Raw genomic sequence first — 19,388 nt, 5'->3', positions numbered from 1 at the left:
TAGGCTCTCAGCCCTCCAGAGCCAGGTTTGGACGCTTGGCTGTGTGACCTCACCCTCACCCTGTCCCTGGAGACAGCCCCTTAACCATCTGGCTGTTGCTGCAATGTACGATAATTGTCCCCGGGGCTTCTTGGTGGGACTGCCAGCTACAGAAGCGCCTGCCCTTTTTACCTAAGAGGGTGCTAAAGGCCTCAAGGTGGGTACCCAACAGCTCAGGCCGGAGGACTGCAGGGTGATGATAGATCCGTATAGGACCTTCCCCCTCACCCAAGGGGTGGGGTCCAAATTGCAGGTAAATGGCTGAATGGCATCAGGTGAATTACCACCAGCGGGAAAGTGCAGTGCAAACATAGAGTGTTCTCTCCCTGGGGGATTAAGATAATGATGTCATTATAATAATTACTGCAATCAACCGTGAAATGGAGGTGCTGCCGTGGGTGGCAGAGTCAGGATGGAGACTCACTCAGCGGCCCAGATCTTAAAGCTGAGCCCTGCCAGAGCCCAGATCTAGCAGCTAAATGGTCCGGAGACCCCCCCCCCAAACACAAAGGCCAAAGACCCTCTATATGCTCCTCTCTCGGCTAGAAACCATCCTGAGACTAGAGTAAGCCTAGGGGAAACTGCTGGGTGGAGAAACTGAGGCAGCAAGAACACAGAGCCCAGGCCACTCCCTCCCTGAATCTGAGATAGTTGGTGTTCCTCTTGACCCACTGCACACTGACCTGGTGATCCCTCCCAGAGGTTCTCAACCTGATGCAGCTTGCTTCAGAATCTCTTAGGGAGCTTGTTAGCCCAGGGCGCTGGGGCTCCGCCCTGCTGGGCTCCAGTCCACCTTCTGAGGCAAGCTGAAAATTTGCATTTGTAATGAGCTCTTTCGAGATGCTGCTGGCCTGGGGTCTGGAATTTGGAAGCTACACGCCCCATATCCTTAATGACCTTCTATCGGCCAGGTATACTCACCTGGTGGAAGAGCTGAGCTGTTCCCATAGTCTTCAGTTCCCAAGAAAAAGCCACAGTCCATCTCCAGGGCCATCACACATGTCTTCTTGAAGGTCAAGGACTGGGACCCACGTGAGCAAGCACAGAGTTACAGGGAGGCCATTGCTGTGATGTGTTCTATCACCTGTCTGTCTGTCTGCCTGTCTGTCTACCAATCATGTGTCAATCATCTCTTCCTGTGAAACACTACCAGAAGGAAAAAATGGAGTTGACAGAGTTTATTGTCTTGTGGTTTTGTTTCTATTCTTTTTTTCTCTTGTACGAGGTTCTGCTATGCGGCCCATACTGTCCGAGAACTCCTGATCCTCTTAACTTACCCTCCTGAGCCTTCAGAATACAGGCCTTGGACGCCATGCCCAGCCTATTCTCTAATTTTTGGTGTTTTGTTTTTTTTATACAGCTCTATAGAGCTCTGGCTGCCCAGGAATTCTCTGTATAGCCCAGGCTGTGTGTGTAGCCCAAGCTGTGAGCTGCCACACCCAGCTATTCCTTAAAATTCTTAACTTCTCTGGTTTCTTTTCCCCCTTGGGGTTTTGTTTGTTTGTTTTCTTTTCTTTTTTTTCCTCTCTCTCTTTTTTTTTTTTTTTTTTTTTAGAGCTGGGGATCCAAACAGGGCCTTGGGCTTGCTAGGCAAGTGCTCTACCACTGAGCTAAATCCCCAACCCCTGTTTGTTTTCTTTATGTTTGTTTTTTTGAGTCACTGATAGCTCAGGCTGGCCGCAGGCTCCCTGTGTAGCCAAGGATGACCTTGAACTATTTGTCCTTCTGCCTCAGCCCCCTGAGTGCTGGGATTATAGTGTTCAATACAACACCCAATCTGCTGGATGCCTTGGCTCTAGGTCAGGGCCTCCTGCATGCGAGGCCAGCACGCTACCAAATGAGCTACATGCCCATTCTTGGCTTCTCTTTTTGTTTTGTTTTGTTTTAGTTTTCTGAGATGGTTTTTCTGTGTAGTCCTGGCTGTCCTAGAACTCATTCTGCAGAGATCCACCTGCCTCTGCCACCTCTGGGCGAGGGAGGGCTTTTTTTGTTTGAGACCTGGACTCTTCTGTAGCCCAGTCTGGCCTTGACTTCAAAGTAATCCTCCTGCCTCAGCCTCCTGATTGTTAGGATTCTACAGGCATGAGCCAGCAGGCCCAGTCACAATCTGTCTCTATCTTGGTGTCTCTGGATCTGTTGCCACCTCCTAAGAACCCACCAGAAAAACAGAAGAGGTGCTGACACATAGAGAAACAGAGAGCCATTGTCTGTTCTAGAACCAGGAAGTCACAGTGTAGGGAAGGCATGAAAAGCCGCAAGAGTGATGTGAAGTTCCCATGATTCCCCGAGCTCAGGGTACTCTCTACGGGCTTCACGGCTGTGCCTCCCCCTCTGCCCCTCTTCTGGGATTTTTCTCTTGCAGGCTGTGGGAGCCAGTGTTGTAGAAACTTTAAATCCCAAAGCAGGGTTTCTACCCCGCCTTTGACCGTTTAGTTCCTGGATAAAAGACATAACTTTTATATTTACAGTAAACCTGGATCAGCACAAGAGTGGGGCAGATATCTACCCTCTCTGGGATGCTCTTGCCTCCAATTGGCCAGCCCTCAGGGCCACGTTTTCGTGACTCACCTAACCTGTGGTTTCTCTCTCCTCCTCAAGCCAAGGCTCCTGGGTACGAATTAACAAGGCACCCTGCCCTTCCTCCAGCGTTTGTGTATGACAATGTCAAAGCAGCAAAACCAGACCCTGGTAGCATAGTCCACAGTTGGCCCAGCTATTCCAGAGGCTGGGGCAGGATGATCTCAGGTTCAAGGTCTACCAGGACTACATAGCCAGTTCCAGGCTAGCCAGGGCAGTTAGTGAGACCCTGTCTGAAAACAAAATAAAACAACCGCCAACCTGCAGGCTGTGCTCAGCGGCAGCTTGCCCCTTGTATAGGAGCTGTCAAGGACACCTCAGCCACACCCTTTTATTTCTGTCTGCATAAACAGGTGTTCTTTCGGTCCAAGCAAAGGACAGGTGCCTCTATACCCACCTAACAGGACAGACATCCTGGGGGTTGGGGGACGTGAGCCCAAGCTAAAACACTGATTTCCTCCTCCTGTCCCAGGGCCAGGCTGGGAGAAAATGACATCTGTTCTCTGTTTTCAAGGCCCCATTGTTCTGCATCGACTTGTGGTTGGGACTCTACAAGCTGATTCTAGCTCGGAGACAAACCTCCTCTCTTGTAGGGCGCCTGGGAACCCTATTGGATTAAAGCACAAGGCAGCAGCAGCCTGGGGCTCTAGGTCTTTGATGTCATGATCCCAGAGGATTCAAGCATTAAGGAGAAAGGTTCAAGGAAGAAAAATGGATTCCTTTGGTTCCCTATTTGGAGTCCAGGTTGAGCCTTCCTCTCTGAAATTCAGGAGGCCTGAGGTGTTTGGGATTTCAGAATTTGGGGTATGGGGTTTATATTTGGAGTTAATTGTATAGTTTCCCGCTAGGTTGTTACAAAGATTTGGGTTTCCAGATTAGAGAATCTCAGGCTGCAGTAAGGCTTGGAGAGCCAAAGCCGGATGAAAGCCAGAACAGGGACAGATGTGACTGGGCTGTGTGTGTCTAGGGGTCAGCTTTCCTGCACTATAACAAATCCCTGAGGTCTTCAAACTTATAAAGAAAAAAGGTTTGTACTCCTGAAACCTCAGCACTTGGGAAATGGGTCAGGAGGATCAAGAGCTAAAGGTCATTCTCAACTTCCTGTCTCAAAAATAAGACGGTTTTTAAAATGAAGGTGAGAGGGAAAGGGGAAGAAAAAGTGTTGTTTTGGTTCAGCCTGGGAGGTTTCAGCTCCTGCTGGTTGGTCTCATAGATTTGGAACCTTTGATATGAGAGGCCATGGTGAACCCATGGGTCAGGCAGAGCTGCTCACTGCTCTGTATACAGAAGCAAAGAAAGAATTCCAGTGTCAGCCGGGTGGGCAGTGGCGGTGCATGTCATTAATCACAGCACTCACGGGGCAGAGGCAGGGGGATCTCTGTGAGTTCGTGCTGGCTTGATCTACAGAGCAAGTTCCAGGATAGCCAGGGCTACAGAGAAAAAACCCTGTCTCAGAGAGAGAGAGAGAGAGAGAGAGAGAGAGAGAGAGAGAGAGAGAGAGAGAGGTGCCTTCCTTGAAGAAGGGTGTTCCTATATGATCTAAAGTCCTGGCACAGCCCTAGCCACCTCTTAAACATTCTACCATTACCAGGAGCACCAAGTTTATGCCCCATGCCTTTAACGTGGCTCTTTGGGGAACATTCCAGACCCACACGATTGCAGAAGACCATTTGGCCACTCTTCTGGGGCAGCGGTCTCATGAGCTCCTGGGTCTGTGTCAGTATGGAACATCCCTTCAAGCCTGGCTGGCCGATGGCTTCTTCTTCCTCCCGACACTTCCCAGGCCTGTGTCAGGGCCAGACTCCTAGCCCCTTCCTTACCTCTCCCCTAGGTGTCTGGAAACACCCAGAAGATGAAGGTAGACTTGGAACAGCACCTGGCCCGGCTCAGCGAGATCTTTGCCGCTCGGGGTGACTACATGCAGACCCTGAAGTTTATGCAACAGATGGCGGGCAATATCGTCAACCAGCTCTCGGGGTTGCCCGTGTGGAGGGAGGTCACCGAGGAGCTGACTGCGCTGTCCCACCAGACCGCCTATGTGGAACACTACAGGTGAGGCACTGGGACGGGGAGTGGGGCTACAGATGCAGACCCAGCCAACGCCCATCCCCAACCTCACTGTGTAACCTCACAGGACAGTGGTGTCCTGAGGGGCTCCACCTCACCTCTACCTCATGTACTGTGTGCTTCTTTCGCTGCTGTGACTAAATATCTTGACACAGACACTTAGGAAGGAATGGGAGTTTATTTTGGCTTACAGCTTAAGAGTGCGGTCCAGGACTTGGTAGCAGGAGCGTGAGGTCCCTGGTCCTGCCGCACCTGTAGTCAGGAAGCGAACGATGACAGCTTCCTCCTTTCTATTCAGTGGCTCTCCCTGCCTGACTTCGTGTCCCAGTTAGAGTTTTCGCTGTGATGAAACACCATACCAAAGAACGACTCAGGGAGGGAAGGATTCATTTGGCGTGTGCTCTCACATCACTGTTCATCGTCGAAGGAAGTCAGGACAGGAACTCAGGAAGGGCAAGAAGCTCCAGGAGCTGATGCAGAGGCCATGGAGGGATGCTGCTTACTGGCTTGCTCCCCATGGCTTGCTCAGCCTGCTCTCTTACAGAACCTGGGACCACCAACCCAAGGGTGGCACCATCTCCAGTGAGCTGGGACCTCCCGTACTGATTACTGACTAAGGCAGGGATTCTCAACCTTCCTAGCACTGCAACCTTTTAATCCATCTCTTCACGTTATGGTGACCGCCCCACCCCCAACCCTAAAATGATTTCGTTGCTACTTCATAACTGAAATGATGCTACTGTTATGAATCTTAATGTAAATATCTGACACGCAGGATATCTGACGTGAGATCCCCGCCCCCCACACAAAGGGATCGGGACCCACAGGTTGAGAATCACTGCCCTACAGGCTTGCCCACAGCCCAGTCACATGGAGGTGTTTTCTCAATTGAGGTTCCCTCCTCTCTGACGACTCTAGCTTGTGTCAGGTGAGCATGAAATCAGCCAGAGTGCTGCCTCAACTAACACAACCTAGAAAGTCTTGGACTGTTGAAAAAATTAACCTGATAGGACTTCTGGCGCCAAGGTTGACAACCTGAGTTCAATTCCAAGACCCCATGTGGTAGAAAGAGAAAATTGGCTCTTGCAAGCCTTCCTCTGATCTACACATTGTGTGGCATGCATTACACACACACACACACACACATACACACACACACACACACACACACACACACACAATTTTCTTAAACCTTTCTCAGTCGCACACAGAGGTTTGTTTCCTAGGCGATTCTAGGTCTCATCAAGTTGACGGGATCAGTCCCCATACGACCTCATTTAGGTGTTCAAATTCATCTCTGACTCATGCAGCCTGTGGCATCTGTTTATGTCCCTGTGTAACCCCATCCCTGGTAAAGTCACTAAACTCAAGTCATAGACCCCAGACCGGCTGCCCTCCTTCTGAATACCGGGTCTCAGAAGAAACGCTCGTGAGAGCCAAGGAAGGAAGCAGCTCTCTCAGTACTGGGTTGACCTTTAATCCAGATGGTAGCATGCACGCGTGTAATGTGAGTGCATCATGTGTGACACGGACGTCATTGTGCTCAAAGGGTCAGGCATCCAGCATCTTAGACACAGGATGCAACAGATAATGCGGGTCTTGCATGACAGGCTTCAGTTCTTGGAATCCCTTCCTCATCCAAATGACTTGGCCCCTCTTCAGAGCCTTGCACAATATATTCTTGGTTTTCTGGATTGGTTTTCTATTACCTCATAAACTCCTACCCAGGGGGCCACTGCTGGGCCGAGCCAAGAGGAAATGCTCAAGGCCTCTTCCCTCAGACTCTCTTTCCCAAAGGGAAGTGTTCACCCAGTCCTGAGCTCTGGGATCCAGGTGGTGCTCCCCTCCCTCATCCCACAGATCGAATTTCCTTGATGTCATAGGTATTCAAGATGGACAGGGCCCTTGGTGTTACTTCTCTCAGATCCTCATGGGCAAAATGCCATCCTCCCAGGGGACCAAAAGGAACTGCCAGCTCTGAGGAGATAGTCTGCCATCACCTGGGACCCTCAACAGTAGAATCCAATGAGCCCTTGATATAGGAGCTGTCCACTTCCTGAACCCTTGAAATCACATCAGGGCCAGCAGAGTATCCACAGAGGGGCGTCCTTATTGACCTACCTCTTTTTCTCGAGTGCACCTGGCTGATCCAGTGGGCATTTTAGTAAAGACCGTGATAAAATGGGTAAGGATCTTAGATATGAGGGGACGCTTCTTAATTTGGGTCACGTTAAGGAGCAAGAATCGTCTGAGCAGGACCCTGCAGCTCCTGAATGCTGAGGGCCACTCCCCCATCTCTACCAGTGTTTGTAGTTCACGGGCTTCTTAGAGAACCTTCCCAGAAAGGCTTTCCAGCAGTTGTGATGCCGGCCATCCACTCCCATCAGAACACTTTTACTGTGGAGACACATCCAGCTCAGAAGACATAACAGGCCAAGACTTACTGCCTGGGGCCGAGATGTGGACACTGACTGCAGATGCCGGATGTGGTGGGGTGCGGGTGGGGTGTGTAGGGGAGGCAGGGGGTGAACCAGCAGCATTAGCTCAGCAGACGAGAACCAAGTTCATGGTGAGAACTCCCTCCCCCGCCCCCCAGTTAGTTCCCAGGGGCTCCTCTGGGAGAACACATCCACCCAGGAGCTGTTTCTAGGAAGAGTTTACACACGCACAGCCGTTGCTGCAGGAATTATGAAAGCAGTGTTGTGGGGGAGTCAGGAGCGCCCCCTGCATCTGGATTTCCTACAGATGGGAAAGAAGACAGGAGCAGTAGCCAGTCCTTAGGTTGGGAGTGCGGAACCCATGTTTTAGACAGTGCCAGGGGTAGAGGGGACCTATGTCCCTAGAAGGAAGGAAAATGTAGGGTTCCCGTGTAACTTCCAGAAATCCCAGCCACCACGAGTCTCCACCTTCTAATCTGTAGCATAGGGCGCAACACTAGATGGATCCCAAAGTTCCTTTCCACTCTGGCTCTTTGGTGGCCTCCAGCAAGTGACAGCCAGCTCTGTCCATGTCCCAGAGCCGCAGCCCCATTTCTGGGACTCCAGAGACCTGCTGTGGAGTAGCTGCTGTTCTGGTTGGAGCTGAGGGTTTCGATTAAGCCCCCTGCTTTTAAGCATGAAACCTCCCTTCACAAAGACAGAATCTTATTTGGCTTCTGAGCACCTCCATCTTGCTCCGTCTTCCTCAGAGCTTCTTGTCACTTGCTACCAGTTCCATTGTGGCCTGCTTAGAACCCAAGGCTCCGTCCTCAGCACCACATGAGACATCAGGTGGTGCATGCCCCTGATCCCAGCACTCGGAAGGCGAAGGCAGAAGAACCCCAAGTTAAAAGTCACCCTTGGCTACATATCGAGTTTGATGCCATCTTGGAATACACAAGACCCTGTCTTTTTTAGAAAAGTGAAAAAAGGGCCCATGCCAGTCTCTAGCTGATATAGGACAGGCTTTTTCCAGAAGCTCTGTAGGGAGTCCAGAGGTTAGATGGGTCCCCAGGATATTCTGACCCCGGCTCCATCTGGACTTCCGGATAGTCAGAACGAGCCCTCTCGCATAGGCACCCAGACACCAAGCTCAGTTCTTGGCACAAATGTTGGTTGAAGAGACCTCTGCATACTACACTGTGTGTGGCCCACGGCTAGATGGTGGGAAGACAGACAGACATCCATCACAGAGGGGGGGCCTCTCGGATCCGTGACTGTAATGTCAGGCCTTACTAAATCTGTTCTCTGAGGGTTCTGGAAACAAAGCAGGGGAGATGGGAGCTGCCTGGCTGGTGGGAGGGAGCTGCAGAAACAGAGCTATGTGGCCCCCTGTGGACGCCGCCAACCGCGTATGTCAGAGCTTGTTAAAATTTGGGCAGAAGGGTTGGGATGTAGCTCAGCGGCAGACCTCTTGTTAGCATGCACGAGGCCCTGGACTTGTTCCCCAATGTTATGAAAAATAATAATAATGTTAAGTAACCCGAAACATTTGCAGCCTTTGTGGGAGTGGGCTGCGTGCGTTGGCTATGTAGCCCAGGCTAGCCTAGAACTCGCATGAACTAGGATTCCAAGTGTCCGCCACCGTGCATGGCTTCATTTTGTCTCTTGTATAATCCACATCTTAGTAGGCTTGTTTTTCTTTGGGTCCCTAGTAGGCGGCTGTGAGTAGTGGCAGACAGACACTATAGATGTAGATGTTTTCCACCGTGATGGAGAGTTCTAGTGCCCCGTACTGGCGTAGGTATATCCCACCAGATGGTTAAGGCATGGGGTAGGAGAGTTCAAGCTCATCCGGTAAAAATGAAGGTGTGGTTACTCCGGCCCCTGAGGACCCTCAGTCTATGCTCCCACTGGTCTGGGCTACTGTTGCAGGTGGGCAGTTCTGTTCCACCCACCCTCATGCTGTCTTTGTCTCCCTCCAGGTGGCTGTCCTACCTCCTGCTTTTCATTCTGGACCTGGTCATCTGCCTTGTCACCTGTTTGGGACTGGCCAGGCGCTCCAAGTGTCTTCTAGCCTCGTGAGTAGCGCTATGTATGGTCCTGAAGCAAAGAGTTGGGGCTAGGGCCCATCTACAGAAGGAGATGAAGGCATAGCCAGACCCTGGGTGTGGTAGTAGCCAGAATTCCCCCTCTCAGCACCCAGGTCCCCTGCAGGCAGGACTCCTTGTGTGTCTTTGTGCTGTCACAGCTTGGCCTCTTCTACCAAAGCATTGGGATTCACAGTACTTGTCTAGCATTTAGCAGAGGTGGGGTGGGGGTGGGAGTCAGTGCATGGGAGGATAGGGCTCTGTCTAGGAGGGTGTTGAATTTAGGAAGGATGACTGCTGTCCAAAAGACCCCCTCTGTCACCTTGTGAGATCCCAGAGTATCTGCCTCTCTCCTAGCATGCTATGCTGCGGAATACTGGCCCTGGTCCTCAGCTGGGCCTCCCTGGCAGCTGATGCCGCGGCAGCAGTGGTAAGTGAAGGGGATTGTGGGTAGCTGGTCTGACCAGGACAGTCGGTCTGACCTGTTCTGTTCAAAGACCCCAGATGGGTGTGCTTTGGCTCTGTCCCTTACCCACCATACCAGGGTCTCAGGATGAGAGAGGCTTGGATCACTTTGTCCAGACTCAGAGACAGGAAGGGGTTTGTCCAAAGTTACAGGGCTTCAGGGACAGAGCCGAGAGGAGACATACTGCTTGTTTGGGCACGCAGAGAACTCGAGGGTGGCCAGGTAGCTTCCGCGTGGGCATGAAGGAAGCTGAGTGGGTTCAGAAACTTGTTGCTTTACCTGCTGCCTGACACAGGTACACAGAAGGTGGTATCTTTACCTTCTGCCCCTGCAATCCGGTTGCTCTCACACTCATGTGTGTGTATGTGTGTGTGTACGTGCTTCTGAATGTGATTCCTCAACGCTATGGAAAAATGAGGGACCTCCTATATAAGAATTTTTTTTTAAGATTTATTTATTTGTTTTATGTAAGTACACTGTCATTGTCTCAAGACACACACCAGAAGAGGGCGTCAGATCCCATGACAGATGGTTTTGAGCCACCATGTAGGTGCTGGGAATTGAACTCAGGACCTCTGGAAGAGCAGTCAGTGCTCTTAACCACTGAGCCATCTCTCCAGCCCCCTATAAAAGAACGTCAAAACAAAACAACAAAACCCACCCAAAACCATTTGGTCTTAGAGCTCACCTACCTCACTCACTCAACCCATCCACTCAGCCGGGGTGGGTGGGGTGTTGCTGTGTGCTCTATGTGCCTTGATCTGCAAGACACAGGAGGACATGGTGTCCCCTGGTGACGGTTGGTCACTCAGTGAGAGACATAGTGTGAATCCCTAGTTATAGGTGCTGGCTCTGTGAGTGTGTGTCGCTGTGTGCCTGTGTGCAAACACATGCTCAGACAACTGCATGTGAGGAAGACTCATTTTACTAGGTGATCCCAAGAAACCACTGGGACTCGAGAGCTTAGGCAACCCCGAGCTCTGCACCTGCTCTTCCCTACCCACACCAGGCCTGGTGTCCCTGGGGGTGGCCTGGACATTTTTTTCAAACCCACAGAGTAAATGGCTGCTGGTGCCACCTGGCTCTGCCACTCTTGGTGGAGACTTATCCTGAAGTGCTAAGGAGCCAGTTCTGGTGATACAAACCAATGGCCCCAGTTACTCTGGAGACTGAGGCAGGAGGATTGCTAATTAAAAGGCCGGTCTGAACTACAGAATGAGTTTAAGACCAGCCTGATCAACTTAGTACAGCCCTGTCTTAAAGGGGGGCTAGAGAGCTGGCTCGGCAGTTAAGAACACCAGTTGCCGAGAACCTGGGTTCCTGTCCTGGCACCCACATGGCGGCTTGCGATCATCTAAAGCTCCAATTTTGGGGATCTGATGTCCTCTTCTGACTTCCAGGGACACCAGATGCACAGGTGGCGCACACGTGCATGCACATACATACACATACAAGCACATACAAACACACACATGCTGCTCATACACATAAAATAAATCTACAGGGCGGTGGGGTTGGGGTGGGACTGGGGACATAGCTCAGTGGCAGAATGCTTGCCCAGTATGTAAGAAGCTGTAGGCTTGAGCTCTAGTACTACAACAGGGGTAGGGCATTCTGGGGATGCTCAGTTAATAAGTTACTTTCTGACACAGACCAAGCCCTGGGTTTAGACCTCAGCAGTGCATCAAGTGGCTGTGAAACAACACATTATCCTCCCAGCATTTGGGGGCGTTAGAAGCAGAGCGGTTGTAAGTTTAAGGGCTACATGAGCTCCTATCCCAAAGCACTTAAAAGCGAAAGGAGATGGTGTTTCTCATCTCCCCCTTTCATGCTGTGACCATATACAAGGACTGGTGCAGAAAAGACAGTGCTGAAGCCCAGGCTGTGCCCAAAACACCCGGGTGGCCTTTGGCGGTTGTAAACAGTGTGGGGGAGGGGCTCTGCTCCCCGGAGTGACGGGCACAGCTGCCTGGTTGGCAGCCTCTTCTCCAGAGACAAGTGCGGGGCGCAGGGAAGCTTTCTGTGCTACGGGGGCGGGTCCCACTTCTGGCAGCCTCTGCCTTTTGAAGAAGCAAGAGCATCCAGCTTGCCACCGTGAGCTACCCCTTGGGAGCTGGCTTCCTCCCAGCAGGGGCTTCTCCCACCGTGAGCATCTTGCTGCTCAAGGAACCGATAGGCCGCCGGGTACTGTGGAATGCCAGGGAGGCTGGGAGCTACGCCAGTTCCCTGATTCCTTTACTCGGGCCCCTGTGCGGGAGAGGCGGGCGTGAGGGCACTGAATGGGCCTTTGACAGAGTGGAGGCTGCTGTAGCATTTTAATAGGAAGAGGGGCATGGAGGAGCAGCCGGAGGGTGGGAGGGAAGGGCACCAGCTGTCAAGGGGTCATTGTGCAAAGCTTCTGTGTCCCTCCCCTGCCACCCTGCCCTCTGAGGCCTATTTTGAGGGCAGTGGGGCCAGATTCACACTGTCACCCTTCCCCCCCAACCTGCTCACCAAGCAGGACATCCACAGGACAGAGTATGGCCTCTGAGGCCGTTCCAGGACATGCGGAGTGGAAGGCTCCCGCCTGGGGAATCAAGCTCAGAGCTTCCTATGGCCTATGTCCTCTCTTGCTGGCTATCCCGGCCATCCCCGTGTAGTCAATGATGAACCACAGACACACTTTCGGAACTGGGGGCTCCTGGGGTCAAGGAAAGGCAATACCAAGAAGGAAGAAGGGAGGAGGCTGGTAAGGAGTCACCATGGGTGCTTTGGCTGTAGCAGACATGAGAGAACGCTCCCAGAACATCCAGGCCCGAGGGGCAGCAAGCCTACCTCCTGGGCCAGAGGCAAGAGCATAGCTGCTGGAGCCCCCAGCCTTGGCTGCGCTGTCCTTTCCTTCCTTCCTCAAAGCAGAACCAATGGGAAGTTACTGGTGTTCTCCATGCCTCAGTTTTCTCCTACGTCAAATGGGGAGAATAAGAGTACCTGGTGTCTCAAAGGGCACACGGTGACTGTTCAATGTGTAGTAGCCATCTTGGCTTCTGACACAGTTCTCACTACTCGAGGGTCACAGGGATGACCACTTCAGGCAATCGGGAGCTTCCTACAGGTTCAATGTAGGCCAGGCTCTGGGCCGCTTCTCCCACCCACCTCACTTGCGCCACCGGGTGCTCTCTTCCTCATCTTCACTCTTCCTCCAGCCCATTCTCCATCAAATGAATAATGTACGGACAAACACATGCACGGGTGCATACGTATCCACACGCTGCACACCCACATACACGTGCCACCTTCTCCCAGCAAGCCATGGACCCCCACAGGATCTTACCCCACTTTCTCTCCTGGCCTTAGCAGAGCAAGAAGAGAAGCTTCAGCAATGGTAAAGCTTCACAAAGGGGCCCCTAGCTCCCCTTCCTCCGAGCCGAGTCTTCCGGAGGTGTGGCTTAAACACAGCGAGTGGCCTCACTCCATTTACAGAGGCCACTCTAGCCCAGCTCCTCACCTCCGCCACTCCAGCCAACGGCTGAGGGGATGCCGCCAGGCCTGCTGGCGCTGCATCTCTATTGATAATAATAGGCTGGCTGATTTATTATGTATGTTGGTGGTTTGTATATAAAACCCTTCTCCGTGGTCTTGAGTGCCTGAGTGTGATTGCATATGTGGGTGGGGGGTTGGGATGGAGGGAAGATGGTTCGTTTTGTGGGAGAGGAGATGAGTGTTGGGGTGCTCTGGGGAGGTTTGAATCCAGAGGAGTCAAAGGCTCCATCACACACACACACACACACACACACACACACACACACACACACACACACACACACACACACACACATTTTCTAATCTCAGTCCTACACACATACCCCTGACAAATATCAATCCTAGAACCGCGCCTGTACCCAGTAAGAGCTCAAAGCCTATCGATTTGGTGCCCGAAGGGTGATGCTTCCGATGGACAGAGTACTCCCCGTGTTACTAGACCACCGGAAGGGATCATGCATCAGAGAAACAGGGCAGCCCCTTAGTATATGGCCTAGGAGGGGGAGCTTCCCTGGCTGCTCTGAAAGGTGGGGGTGTCCTATCTCCCTGGTTCTGCATGGCGCCGGTGTCAGATCTGGGCTCCGAACATCTTGGGCCACTTCTCGTTCTTGTAGTCACACTGACCTCAGGAGTCACTTAGCCAGGCCGGGAGCCAGTCTGACCCCTCTGACTCCCTCCCTGCCCCTGCTCTCAGCAATGGAAACTGCCCCAAGGGCTCCAAGATGAACTCTGGGCCAGCCTTACCCGTGCACAAGCGCGTGCGTGTGCATGCGTGTGCTCGCGTGTGCTCGTGCATGCGTGCGTGCACGTGGCAGCACATGCCTTTGGTCCCAGCACACAGGAGGCAGAGGGCAAGTGGATCTCTAAGGGCTCAGAGCTTGATAGTTGCAAGAATACAGTTGAAGAAAACAAATGAGCCAGAGCAAAGGAATCCCGGCCACAGACACATGCCTGCAGCTGCCCCACCCCCCCAGCAAAGATCCCAGCGTCCTAGGGTGTATCCGCCACCGAAAACCCATTCAGAAATAAGAGGTCACAGTCCGGAAAACCCTACATATAGTCATAGGTAAGGCGAACAGTGTCATGGCGCCTTCACCACAGATAGGACCACTCAGGTACCGAAAAGGATAAGGAATTGTCCTAGGCGATTGGTGAGGACAGAGGCAGGATTCAAACCCAGAAATCTGGTGCCCAGTCTCTCCTGCCCCAGAATGAGTTAAGAGATCAAAGTGACCAGGGCAGCAGGAGCCAGGCTCACTCCCCTCAGTGCTCGAGGCTCTGACCATCCTCTACCCACTCCTGTCTCTGTGACTCAGGGCACCAGTGACTTCTGCATGGCTCCTGACATCTACATCCTGAACAACACACAGAACCAGATCAGTTCAGGTAATGCCCTCTGGGTGGGGCCGCTGTCCCTAGAGCCAGTCATTCCCCGAACCCAGGCTAAGCCCATTGGATCCAGCTGTCTATACTTTACCTCTAACTTTAGTCACCTAGCATCTCCCTATCGCAGACTTAGGTTTCTCTAGACCACTGGGCCACTTCCTGGAAAAGTGCCCCCATTGGGAGCTTGAGGGAAAAGGGAGTGGGTTAGACCACTGAGCAGGCAGAGTCTGTTTCCTGTGATCTTCCTGATCCTGATGCTATTGCCTTGCAGAGGTGACCCGCTACTACCTGCATTGCAGTCAGAGCCAAATCAGCCCCTTCCAGCAGGTACGGCCACCCAAGCCAACCCTCACCTATCCCACAGTCCCTCATCTCTGGATCTCCCTTATTCTGGACCCTGAGCCCCACCATGTACCAAGATGGTGGACAGCTGGGCATCGATTCACTGTGGTCCTCTTTTGGCTACTCTCTGAAGGAGGCTTTGCTCTTGGTCACTCCATCCTCTTTCTCCTATGCTCATGAGTGTAGCATCTCCCTGGAGAGCTGGTTACTCTGCCAGTGTTGGGCAGGAGGTCGAGGCAAACCCCAAGGTTCTGCCTTTCTCACAAGCTCCCTGGCGAGGTCCATGCTGTTAGTCTGAGAGGCAAGAAGCATGAGGAGTGTGGAGCTCTTAAAAGATAAAGGGATGTGGGGAAAACATCTTATGTGGGAGGAACACATTCATGTTATAGTGATTGGGTTGACCAGATGGCTAGAGGTCTGAATGCTAGGAGCAACTTCTCTCTATGAGTCAAGGTCCTCCAGTGTCCTAAAACCCATAGGATCCAACTTATTATGCCTGTCCCCCTCAGTGTGCACAGCCTGCCCAGACCCTCCTGTATATTTGCCTGGTGGTAATCTGGGTACAGGGGGACCAGCCTCCTGGTAATTGTAGGACTCCTGGGAAATGGATTCTCATGGAAGGCTGTGTTCTCTCCACCCAGTCACTGACCATCTTCCAGCGCTCATTGACCACCATGCAGATCCAAGTTGTAGGCCTGCTGCAGTTTGCCGTGCCCCTCTTCCCTACAGCAGAGGTAAGGGAGCTGTCACTCGCAGCAGCTGTGTCGGGGGGGGGGGAGGGAACCCTAGCTGACCCCCACGCCCCAGCCACCCTCACACCTGAACCCCAGCCAGGTTTGGGTGAGCGTTCTGCCAGCTAGGCATCCCTCACTTCCCCGTGGCTCAGCCCTTTCCTTCTGTCAAAAGGTCTCTTTACAAAAACGGCTCTCTCTAATCTTGTGTGCGTGCCCTCCCCAGCCGCTCACTCTGCCTCCTTTCTCCCTCTTCCTACTTCAGAAAGACCTTCTTGGCATCCAGCTTCTGCTGAACAACTCCGAGACCAGCCTGCACCAGTTGACTGCCATGTTGGATTGCCGAGGGCTGCACAAGGTACTGGGTGAACAACTGTGGAGGGTGTGGGGTACACCAGCAGGGTACATTATTCCCAGAGAGAAACCAGCGAAGACCTAGGGAAAGGACTACCCTGCTTCCCTTCAAGCCCAGACATGAGGCTGAAGCCACGTAGTGGGAAATGCCTCATTTCTTGGTTTCCCTGATGGCTGATGAGGAGCACACTATGAAAGGAACTTAGGGTAGGAACCTAGGAGGTTAGTTTTAGAACATTGGAAGACCCTGATTTGAATGATAACTATATAGTTATCCACTGCCTTGACTCCTGGCCATCTGGTCAACCCGTCCATCTCCCCATCTTGCACATCTCAGACTCGTGGCCAGGATGTAATGTACCAGACATGTTGATGCATGTTTGTGCTTAGAGACGGATATAGGAGGATCATGAATTTAAGGCTCCCAGCACGGTATAGTGAAGTTGTGTTTCAGAGATGGGGGATAGGAGCCAGATATAGTGGCACATGCTTTTAATACCCAGACCTTAGGAGGCAAAGGCAAGTGGAGCTCATGTGAGTTCCAAGCTAGCGAGGGCTACATAGTGAGGTCCTGTCTTGAACAAACAAACCGAAAACCACACACACACACACACACACACACACACACACACACAGAGTAATGTAAGGGACACTGAGGGTATGTGAGCACCTCACCCCCAAACAGTGAGCAAGTGTATCTCAACATATTCCACAACCCATGTAGATTTAGAATAAACACATGTGTTGGTCCATGTATACCCATACTCACACATAAATCACACACATTTATACATACTTACGCATAAAGTAATAAACGTTTTATAAAAGTGAAAGAGTCGTGGCTATAACCTGTTTCCAGTTCTACAGCTAGCCGCCACCTCATCTCTCTAGTTTGAGGTCAGCCCCCAGTGTCTGGTACAGGGCAGGAGGTCAGCGAATCCTTATCCCAAGGAATCTGTCAGGTAGCCCCAGAGAGGGGACCCTAAAAGGAAGGGGAAGGTGCTTCTGGGAAGGAAGCCACTAGGAGATTTCAGGTACAGGCAGAGAGGAAAAGGACTTCCAAAGAAGGGCTCAGGCCCCAGGCTCTGCCACCCATCCCTCTGCAATGACATGTCCGTTTCCCCAGGACTACCTGGACGCCCTCACTGGCATCTGCTATGATGGCATTGAGGGCCTGCTCTTCCTTGGTCTCTTCTCCCTCTTGGCTGCCCTGGCTTTCTCCACCCTGACCTGTGCAGGACCTCGTGCCTGGAAACACTTCATCAACAGGTAGGGTACCAGAAAGGCAGGGGCCCAACCCCATCCCATCAGTAAGGAGGTTTTCTGCAGGGGGCACTGATGAGCTGGCCTCCTGAGTCAAAAGAGGGCAGCAGAGGGTCCACCATTCAGCCTTAGCAGGCTGGCTGGATTTCCCAGAGTTAAAATAGATCCCTGCAAAAGTAACTCAGCCAAAGATGGCGACCACCCACCCTCCTGACACTGCCCCGTAGCCCTTGCTTTTCCTCCTAGGCAAGACTTTGCAAGGTGACATCATGAGAGAGAGGCCCCAAGAAATATCAAGGAGATGGGCTATAGAGATGGCTTAGAGGTTAAGAGCACCGACTGCTCTTCCAGAGGTCCTGGGTTTGATTCCCAGCAACATGGTGGCTCATGACCATCTGTAATGGGATCCGATGCCCTCTTCTGGTGTGTCTGAAGACAGCTACGGTGCACTCATATACATAAAATAAATAAATCTTTAAAATCATTAAAAAACTATCAGGGAGGATCAAAGATATTACTGTCAAGATGGAATTTTCAGGCTCCTGGGGAAGAGGGACAAAGATAAGGGGGGATTTCAGGACCTCATGGATGGACAAGAGGGAGCGGGTGGACCACTTTCCCACCCTCACGTGTGGAGCCATGTTGGTGCGCTGGAAGAGGTGGGCGTGGAATTGGGGTCAGGTGCAGTAAGTCGTGCCTCTGAGGACCATGCTTTTGTAGACGCTGAAAGAGATACCAATGGGAGTATCCTGGGAAGAGAGATTGGGAACCTAGTAGGACCCCGTGGCCTTGAGCTTCACCCCTAATGAGTGTTCAACGTCTACATCTTGTTCTAGGGACAGAGACTATAATGACATTGACGACGATGACCCTTTCAACCCCCAAGCCCGACGCATCGCAGCCCATAACCCCTCGAGGGGGCAACTGCACAGTTTCTGCAGCTACAGCAGCGGCCTTGGAAGCCAGTGCAGCCTTCAGCCTCCCACCCAGACCATCTCCAATGCCCCTGTCTCCGAGTACATGTATGCACAGTTAGGGCCCCTGAGGCTCTCACACCCAGGCTGGGCGGCATAGCTCTCCCAGCCCTGCAGTGAGGCTGGACTTATAGACAGAGTGTTTGGTCCCCAGAAACACATGGGGAAGGGAGGGTACCAGAGGCCAAACTTGATCTCCCGACTGTAGCTCAGAATCCCTGATTGAAGCATCAGGTCACCCCTCCATGGCCGTGTATGCTGGGCAAACGCACATCACAGGGTCAAGCCGAATCTTTGCCACAGCCCTCAGGTCAATCCTAGGCCCGAGAAGCTGCATTTCTCCAAGCCGTGCTACTCCTGCCTCCTCCCTGGTCCCCCTAGAGCATTGGTTCCCACCCTGTGGGTCACGACCGCCACAGGGGTCACATATCAGATAATTACATTACCATACATAGCAATAGCAAAATTACAGTTAGGAGGCAGCAACAAGAATAACTTCACGGCTCTGAGTCACCACAACATGAGGGACTGTGTTATAGGGTTGAAGCATCAGGAAGGTTGAGAACCACTGCCCTAGAGTCTTCTTTTCTTTTGAGTCCCCTGCACCTTGAGGCAGTCTCACGCTGTAACCCAAGCTGACCTCAACCTCCCACATGCTGGGATTACAGGTGTGAGCCACCATGCCCAGGTCTTTCCCCTTTATTGTCCTACCCACAATTCCTCCATCATACCCATCCCACGATGGCGAGTTCATACACACATATCTGATCTCCTCTTGGTCCACAGGAACCAGGCCGTACTCTTTGGCGGGAACCCACGATACGAGAACGTGCCGCTCATCGGGAGAGGTTCCCCTCCGCCCACGGTAAGTATCGTTTTGTGGCAAAGTCATTGCTCCCATTAGAGACACCATCCGAGATAAAAAGCTGTCAATGCAATGTGTGATCCCCACAGAAGGGAAAGAAGGGAATAGCTTCGTTAATCAAGTAAGTATTAAAGCAGACTGCCTCACGGGCCATCCGTCACCCAGACCATAAAGACGCGAAGCAATCTCACCCTGTTAGCGGACCTCCTGGGCATGGCCCATTGCACAACTGTCCTCGAGATGAATGGCCTCTGTCTTCAAGCAAGAGGGCCAGGGACAGCATTTGTTGTGCTGGCAC

At 52.2% G+C, this 19,388-nt stretch overlaps 1 protein-coding gene across 1 annotated transcript in view; it reads left to right on the top strand.

Annotated features, from left to right (window-relative positions):
- The window catches only part of Ttyh2 (tweety family member 2), a 43,608-nt gene that overhangs the window by 15,387 nt on the left and 8,833 nt on the right, over positions 1–19,388 (top strand). The window contains exons 4-13 of the mRNA XM_032913303.1: positions 4,448–4,668; positions 9,086–9,181; positions 9,548–9,620; positions 14,492–14,561; positions 14,833–14,888; positions 15,545–15,637; positions 15,900–15,992; positions 17,115–17,257; positions 18,088–18,273; positions 19,012–19,090. Coding sequence (XP_032769194.1) covers positions 4,448–4,668; positions 9,086–9,181; positions 9,548–9,620; positions 14,492–14,561; positions 14,833–14,888; positions 15,545–15,637; positions 15,900–15,992; positions 17,115–17,257; positions 18,088–18,273; positions 19,012–19,090 — 1,110 coding nt within the window. The remainder of the gene's footprint in view (positions 1–4,447; positions 4,669–9,085; positions 9,182–9,547; positions 9,621–14,491; positions 14,562–14,832; positions 14,889–15,544; positions 15,638–15,899; positions 15,993–17,114; positions 17,258–18,087; positions 18,274–19,011; positions 19,091–19,388) is intronic.

This window comes from Rattus rattus, chromosome 9 (assembly GCF_011064425.1).
Source record: "Rattus rattus isolate New Zealand chromosome 9, Rrattus_CSIRO_v1, whole genome shotgun sequence".
NCBI lineage: Eukaryota > Metazoa > Chordata > Mammalia > Rodentia > Muridae > Rattus > Rattus rattus.
The sequence above is the reverse complement of the archived record's forward strand: the minus strand, read 5'-3'. Positions and strand labels throughout refer to the sequence as shown.